At 42.4% G+C, this 8,543-nt stretch overlaps 1 protein-coding gene across 1 annotated transcript in view; it reads left to right on the top strand.

Annotated features, from left to right (window-relative positions):
* The first annotated feature begins 408 nt into the window (after positions 1-408).
* The window catches only part of TBX20 (T-box transcription factor 20), a 59,107-nt gene continuing 50,972 nt past the window's right edge, over positions 409-8,543 (top strand). The window contains exons 1-3 of the mRNA XM_004741981.3: positions 409-540; positions 3,924-4,173; positions 5,241-5,405. Of these exons, the coding sequence (XP_004742038.1) occupies positions 414-540; positions 3,924-4,173; positions 5,241-5,405 (542 nt within the window). The 5' untranslated portion in view covers positions 409-413. The remainder of the gene's footprint in view (positions 541-3,923; positions 4,174-5,240; positions 5,406-8,543) is intronic.

Below are 8,543 nucleotides of genomic sequence, written 5' to 3'. Positions count from 1 at the left end.
TGCGGGTTGGGCCGCTCCGGCTGTTCTTGCCGCGCGGAGGGAGGAAGGACGCAGTGGGGGTGCGGCAAGACCCCTGGGCTTTGCGCGTCCGATGCTGGTCTCCACCTTCCCGCGGCGCAGCCGGTGGTTCCGCGGGGCGCCCCAGTGCTCGCGCACCCGGTTGAGCCCGCTGCTGGTCCTCCCCGGTCCTCTTCGGCTAGTTCGAAGTCTCTGGGGCTGGAGGGCTTTGCGGTGAGGGACAGAGGCCAGTGTGGAGCTCTTGGGACGTTGGGGCTGACTCATCTGGAGTTCCCGACTCCGCTGAGATTGCACTTGGAAACTTTGCGCTGTGTGTCGGTTTTTGTCTCCCTTGGGGGAGGCTGGACGGCAGTTCGGCAGGCCCGGTCCGTGGCCAGGACCGTACGCTGGGGGCCATGGAGTTCACAGCGTCGCCCAAGCCACAGCTCTCCTCCCGGGCCAACGCCTTCTCCATCGCTGCGCTCATGTCGAGCGGCGGCTCCAAGGAGAAGGAGGGCACCGAAAACACCATCAAACCGCTGGGTAAGTCTGGCTGCCTGAATGTCCGCTGTGGGCAGAGGCGCGGTGCGCATCCGTCTGTCCCTCTGTCCCCTGCCTGCGGGAGGCTCTTGAGAGTGGCTGCCTTTCCCTCCCTGCTCGAGGCAGCTTCTGATCCTTGGGTCAGGGGCCCGACGCTAGGGGTGGGAGAGTCTTTCCTTTTCCGCCCAAATTTTCTTTCGGTCTTCCCGGACAGCCGGTTTCGCGTCTTGTCTCTGCGCTAGCCCCTTTCCCTACCCATCCGTCTAGAATTCCCTTGTCAAGTCTTCTGTATGAAAGTGTGTGTAACTTTGTTGGGACAAACAGGGATAAACAATAATTAACCCTTTTGAAGATTCAACAGGATTTACCATGCGTGTACACCTGCGTGTGCAGTTTGATACCAAGGAGACTCTTAAGCGACTTCGGGAGAAACTTGTGGAATTTTGTTTTTCCTCTTATTTCAATCGATTAAACAGAACCAGCTCCTTAAAACCACTGTCAAGTGCTGTAGAATAAGCCAGTTCTCCCCACACGAGCAATTTTCTTCACAGAAGCTCCAGACTTATCAGTGAGACATCGTTTTCAGTGGAGGTTGGCAAAAACATTAGCCAGTAACCATTTTCCAAATTCCTCAACTTTTAGCTATACTGTTTATTTAACAACCTTTACCATTTATAGAAGACACTAGGATCAGAGTAAAGGAAAAATAAGGATTATGTTTCCCGAGCACAAGCGAATTGTGTGGGAAAGAAACTGCTGGGCTTGAATGTTTCAGAGTACCTTTATAACTGACAGAGAAAGGAGTGTTATCACTTCTTGGGTCTCTGGGAAATAATCATTCTATATCCTGATCATCTGATAGCCATAAGATGGTGAGAAACATCAAATAACAAATTTAGGGTAATATTTCTTTTTTAACTCTCCCCATTGTTTTTTTTTTTTTTTTTCATTTTCTCTGTCCTTTCCAATCTTTAACATCTCACATGTGAAACAACAATCCTAGTATGAAAGATAGAGTGTTAGAGATGAAAAATAAGAGGGTCGGGCCGGGAGAAAAGAAAGAGCTAAAATCCCCGGAGCAGCTTAGAACCAAGGAAAAGGAAACCGGAAGAGCTCCAGAAAATATAATGTCAAAAATTCTCCCCTCCAAGGTTTTTCACTCCCTTCCCTTGGTTCTTCCCACCTGCCCTCCTTTCGAAATCCAAGCCTGCAGAAAAAATATGGAAACAACCAAAGAAACAAAGCCCCCAACTGTTTACAGAAATATTAACCAACAGTTTCAAAGTTGTATTCCTGAGACTGCCCAACATTATCCACTTCCTATTTAGAAGGAGTTTGAATTCTTTATAAATTCTTGAATTCTTTATAAACACCCCCACTTGCAGTTTGGTAGCTAGCAGGAAAAGAGCCCTTGGGGTTAAAATTCCTGTCAGAATTACAGACAGCAGACTGGGAAACTTGCCATTTCCAGCTCATTTCTGTATTGCTTTCTTTTTCTGTTTCTTTTCCTGAGAATACCTACCTTTTATCTAAATTCTAAGCTGTAAAGCCATCACCTCTCCCCCACCACAAACACACATAGTCTGTAAAATGAGCATCCCTCCCCTGGGCTTTTGAGACAGGCTCTGAAAGAACCAGAAGGCATTCTTATCCATTGCACAGGCCAGTTCTCCGGAGCACAACAAGCCGAGGACTCCCACAAGAGAAACACCTAGAGGTTCTGTTAGGAGAGAATGCGGTGCTTTGGAACACCAGAGATGTTGAAGCAGCTGTGGGGTGGGGACTGGAAAGCGTCCCATGTTTGCCCATTTAAACACACTAAATCTATCTAGAAGAACTGCTTTAGACCACTACAACATTTCTTAAATTTTTTTTTTATTGAAATACAATTGACACATAATATTGTGTTAAAGCAATTCTGTATCATTTTCCTCCTCCACTTTCCAACCCCCACAGTCATTAGTCTGGAGCTTAAGGACTTGGCTTTTTCAGTAGTCAGAAAATAAGAAAATTTCTGAGGCTACGTGTTGATTCCCTATGAAGACATTATGTGAATGTGTTTTTGAAGATATTCATTGTAAGTAAGACTGTGCCCTGGCATACTTTTCTTTCTTTGAATTTGGGAATATAAGACTAAGATAATTAATGTAGTTATCCTTAATTTTAAATGTTACAATGAGTTATTATTGTAAGAGAAGAAAAGGTTAAAAAAAATTCCCTGTTTCCTGCTTGTCTGCTCCAAGTCAAGGGGAAATAAAATGCTTTCTATGATATATGGCATGTATATGTGTATACCTACATTTAGAACTTGTTTCAATTCCTTGAGGGCACCCAGAACAGAGTTGTTTAGAGATCAGTTTCACTTTGCAGATTCAAGTAGTTTCTTTTTTAAGGGATGCAAGATAATTGGGACAATTACAAAAGTCCCCCTGTATTCCATCAAAGTGACTGGTGTAGTCCTAGGCCCTTATCAGCTGTGGACGAGAATGTTTGGTTCATAGGCCATGGTATTCCAACCTGATGGCTGATGGCGTTCTTCCTACTTTAATACTCTGCTAACCTGGGGTCGGGGTTGTTTTCCTTATGTCCAGGACCTTTTTGAGAGAAAAATACACACACTCGCTCAAGCAATTGTTTCACAGTGGTTCCCAAAATGGCCTGGGGAGCTCACTTCTGTGATATGTTTGAGTCTTTCATAAGCTCTCACGCTGGGAGACATATTGTAAAAATGCCCTCATATCAAAGCCTAGAAAATGGAGAGCCAGGCAGAGAAGTAAAGTTACTTAATTTTTTTGTTTGTTTGTTTTTGTTTTAACCGAATCAGCACTTTTCTCCACTTCACCTCCCCTTTTCTTTTTTTTTCTTATGGAGAGAAGGCTCAAGACAGAAGGGAAACTTTATGTCCAAGTGCTGATCTCTTCATTCCCTTGGTCTCCCTGGAGAAAAGTCTCTCCTGGTTGTCAGAGAGGCAGGACTGGCACCAGATCCCACAAGCAAAGTCTAGAATGTGGGAAGGATAACAACAGAAATACTTGCTTTTTATCTTTCATGATCACCTCCTTTCCCTTTAGCCACTCCTTATATTTTTAGTTCCCAAAGTGGCTTTCATAATGGTAGTAATAACCTATAAGTTCTAGAACTCATTTGGTTCAGTAAGCAAGCACTGGGTATGTCACTCTAGGGATATATATATATATATCTATATAACTCATCTATAAATATGTATCGAGATACATATTTATAGATGAATTATCACTGCCTTGCTGGAGTTTCTGAACTTAACTTTTCCCAAGTTAAGTCCAGAACCTATTTTGGTTGTGTTGTTCTCCTTCCTGTATCTTTGCTTGATAGCGTTAGCTGTCATCCTCCATTCTCTTTTCCTGCAGAACAATTTGTTGAGAAGTCATCGTGTGCCCAACCCCTGGGCGAACTGACCAGCCTGGATGCTCACGGGGAGTTTGGTGGTGGGGGCAGCAGCCCATCCTCCTCCTCTCTGTGTACTGAGCCCCTGATCCCCACCACCCCCATCATCCCCAGTGAGGAAATGGCCAAAATTGCCTGCAGCCTGGAGACCAAGGAGCTCTGGGACAAATTCCATGAGCTGGGAACAGAGATGATCATCACCAAGTCGGGCAGGTAGCAGGGTTGGGGGGGGGGTAGTTGGGGCTCAGTGTGTGAGGAGTGGGGTGGCGAGAATGGTGCCCTGGGTGGCCTAGGGTGTTCCCAGGAACAGGGTGAAACCCCCCTAATCCAGAGCACCTAGAGGAAGCTTTGCTTAATGAGGGCTTCTTTCCCCTGACTTGCTTTTGGAAAGAAATGCTGAGACAGATGTCCAAGCATTTGCTTTCTCGGGATCTGGCCATGGAAAACCCCACCTCGGCCTTGATGAGAGGGGCGTGGGGATCTTGGGACGCTGCAGTCTGAGAGGGCTTGGGGCTTTGGGGGATGGCATCTGAAGTGAAGAGGGAACTCATGCTGGGAGTGCAGGGTGGGCTGCTGGGTGCTTCGAGGGAGGCAGTAGCTTCCCTTTTATTGGCCTCAATTTGCAAAAGCCGCCAGTTCCCATTAAAAACTAAAATTAAAACCTGTGCAGACGAATGAAATTTGAAACGACCACACGCTGTGTAGGATGGAGTGTTGTCGAGGTGGGCCCCCTGGTGCTGTAGCTGGGCATGGGGGATGGTGGGGGGGGTGGGCAGAAGCCAGGGGGCAGAGGCGGCTTCCCAGGCCTGGGGCAAAGACTGTAAAGGTCGGTGGCCGATTGCAGCCCTGGTCACTGCAGCTCTCTGGATTCTGGGAAATACCCCAGGGTCTGGGGAAACCAAACCCCACCCTAGATTTCTGCTGCTGGAGCAAGTTTTCTCCCTGCAACCCTTAGGGGACTGGGCAACTCAATCAGTTCCAGATTTTGGTCTGGGAGCCTAACGGGCTTGATAGATAATATAACATAGCATTTCCCTTAATGGCAGACCTATGGGTATTAGAAAACAAAACAAAACTTTTCACCTAGCGATGAGGACTCCTGTAAAGGTGACACCTAAAATTATCTATGCTTGGGAGAAAGAAGGTCTCTGAATTCCCTTCTCTGTGGAAACAAAAAAGGGTTTGGGGGCCAAGGAGGGGAGTAGGACCTCCCTCTTTAAGTCGGTGGGCTCCTTGGGCAATATGAGCTCTAGCCGATTCTCTTTGTTTCCCTGTGTCAGGAGGATGTTTCCTACCATCCGAGTGTCATTTTCGGGCGTGGATCCTGAGGCCAAGTACATAGTCCTGATGGACATCGTCCCTGTGGACAACAAGAGGTACCGCTACGCCTACCACCGGTCCTCCTGGCTGGTGGCTGGCAAGGCAGACCCACCGCTACCAGCCAGGTTTGTGCCTCCAGATTTTCAGGCAGAGCAAAATGCGTTTTAACTCAGAGAGCAGACTGTCTCTGGTTGGTTGCATTTCAAACAGATCTGGTTTCGCTGTGGTGAGCTCTGGTAGAAAACATTCCTAGCACAGATGCTCCAACTGACTCCACGAAATATCAAAATAGAAAGGCAGAGTTTGCAGAGACAGTGTTGTCTTTAATTTTATCTTTCTCATAATTCCTTTCCATGCTTTCCTAATTTCAGTTGGAGTATTCATTAGAAATCCGGACCCATTTCTTTTGGCACCCATCATTTCTAGTTGGCTACTTAATACCAGACTGAATACACCTAATGAGGAAGTGGTTGCCCTAAAAGTCCGTTTTAGAAGAGTGCATTTGGAGTGCTTATAGTAAATATTTTTAAGTAATATGGTTATATCTGCACACAATAAAGGTCATTTTGGGGAAATGCAGTTGTTTTTGACCAATAAAGGACTCAGACATTTTAAGTAAGAAAACCTAACTCTTCTTTTTCCCCTTCTCCATAGTAATTTCAGTAGATGCATGTAGTTCAACATCAGGTTACTATTCTTTTACATGAACCATTACTAGGTATGTTAAGGATCATATATGTTTATTTTTGTGCTATTCATTGGTAATAATGTTTTTCAGAAAGAAGAACCCTGTTTAAAAAATCACATGCTGTTTTTTATTGTTGCTGCTTTATCCAAATTAGCCTTCTAGGGGAAAAAAAAGGGCATGAGTTTATGCAAAAAGTAGTAGCTTAAGTTATAGGAACCTAACTGCATACTTTAATACAAACAGAAAATATGAGCAGACTTTACATTTAGGGTTCTAAAACCAAACCTTACTGTTTTTAAGTTGTTTTCTGATTATCTAATTTTTGTAATTGGTTGGAAATTCATATCAGAACAAAGAATTTATTTACATATACAGATTTAGGAATTTTGAAGATATGGCTGGTTCTGTGTATCTAGTCTGGAGTTTTAGTCAAGGCACAGAACCAACACAGACAATTTGTACATACTAGTTCAGATGCTGTATTAAGCTTACTTAGTCTGATTTAATCCTATTACTGAGCTTACATATGCTAAATACATTGGAGAAGAGATTTTATTAAAAGAAGCCTCTTAGAGTTTTCGATTCCCACAAGAGACTAGGAAGGACATTTTCCCAACCCCTTCCAAATCAGTATATTAAATAACAAATAAGCAGACTAAGAACTTTTTAAAAAATGTTATACCCCCGTTTTTTTAATTGATCAAGATTCACCAGTTTATAGCAGTTTATAATTTGTATTTTTTACTCTTTATTATTTAGTAGCTAATTCACATTACTCTCAGGCTTCCTTCCAAACTCTCTAAAATCTTTTTAAATGAGAAAGAGAGAGAGAAGGGGGTATTTCAGCAGATTCCTAACTATTTTTACAAGCAAATCCTTCCCCCTCCTCCCCCAAAGTCTCTCCTTTAAGAAGTTAATCACTCTTACTTAGCATATGTTTTCTTCCTATCAGAAAGTTTGGGGAACTGGTGCAGGCCAGCATGACTTTGGAAATATGACATGCCTTGTTTATGTTACTAATCTGCTCTGGTTGGAGAAGGAAAGCACGTACCAATACACTATCTTAACTGAAGCATGTTTAAGCTATTGCTGGAATTTTAAGTCCTGGGGGACTTGAGAGAGGAGGGGCTTCCTGTATGTTTTTTCATTCATCTTAAAGTTTATTTATATTGATATTAGATAAAAATGTTTAGTGTGTTACAGGTCATGCTATATAATTTAAACAAATGCTTTTTATTATTATTTAAAAATAATGCTGTATTTCATAGCTCCGTAAGGGAAAGGTTTGGAATAGGGGAGTTGATAATTTTTGTATTGATGGTAGAAATTCCTTGTGGTTCTTGTTGCTTATTTCAGACAGAAGTTTACCAGTCAGTTGTTCCTAATCAAAACAAATAATATTTGACGATATCATTTTGATCTCAACAGCGGGCAAAACATTATCTAAAATAATGTTGTGTTTTCATATATGACATTTGGTTGTCTTTAAAGTAACTGATATTTAAATGAGTTAGACTTTATTAACATGATTACACATGTGGAATTGATAAAGAGGGAACATTTCATGTGCTCCTAGGAGTTTAAATATTTTTGAAACTTTTTTGATGGAGTAGGTAGGATGTGCTGGTTGGTAAAACCATTGCATGTGTAAAGTTCTAGTCTTGGAGGAATGTACTTGAAAAGATATTATGAGTGTGTCATCAAGGAATACTTAAATTGAAAGAGACTTTTGACCACTCCTCCAAAACAAACAGGCAGACAAACCCACTCTTAAAGCCTTTAAAGTTCTTCCATGAGTTTGGTAGGAAATTCTAGTGCCTTTTTGGTGCTCTGCTTCTGGTGGGCTTTCGCGTGTCAGCATGGACACCTAATTCTTAGTCCTCTGTGTGACAAAGCATGGCACAGCCTTCTTGGTTTTTTCCATAAGTACTGCAGGGAAAAGTTCTGTGACTTTTCCCCCTGACTTTCCCTCAAACCATAATATTTATGTTTAATTAAAATTATAAGGATCCTATAAAAATTGAGATATAAATAACCTGTTAAATGGATAAAAGGATTTGTCCTATCCCTTCTCTTTCACAAATTCTGTAATCTCCCCCGACTTCAGAAAAGCTTATGTTGAGTGGATACCAGGATTAGAATTTACAAAGAGTTGTACTTTGTGTTATCCTTGCTGGTAGAACAGATGGCCTGCATGTCACTGTGAATGAGGAAAAGATTGCCTTGCATTTTGTAGCTGATCAATAAATGATAAATACTTGATAAATACATTCTTTTCCCATCAAAGTGTCCCCCCCCATAAGCTGTTTATGAATAAAAGTACTGAATAATTTGAGGTCTACCCAGCTTATTTTCAGTGTCGTTTAGTGGGCACTTAACTAAATGAAAGTAGTAGTATTTAAGGTAGTAAAGGAGCAATGGACTGTGATCTATGGACTATTAAAAGTTTGTATTTAAATTTCAAACTGAGTCATCTTCAAGTATAAATGAATGGATTCTCTAGAATTGTTTCCTCTTCAGTTCTTTATGCCTTCATTGCTTTTTAGCAGTACTTAAAAAAATTTTTTTTAAATTT

Source organism: Mustela putorius, unplaced genomic scaffold (genome assembly GCF_011764305.1).
Source record: "Mustela putorius furo isolate JIRA1106 unplaced genomic scaffold, ASM1176430v1.1 tig00003845_pilon_pilon_pilon, whole genome shotgun sequence".
Classification (NCBI taxonomy): domain Eukaryota; kingdom Metazoa; phylum Chordata; class Mammalia; order Carnivora; family Mustelidae; genus Mustela; species Mustela putorius.
This window is presented reverse-complemented; position numbering and strand designations above follow the sequence as displayed.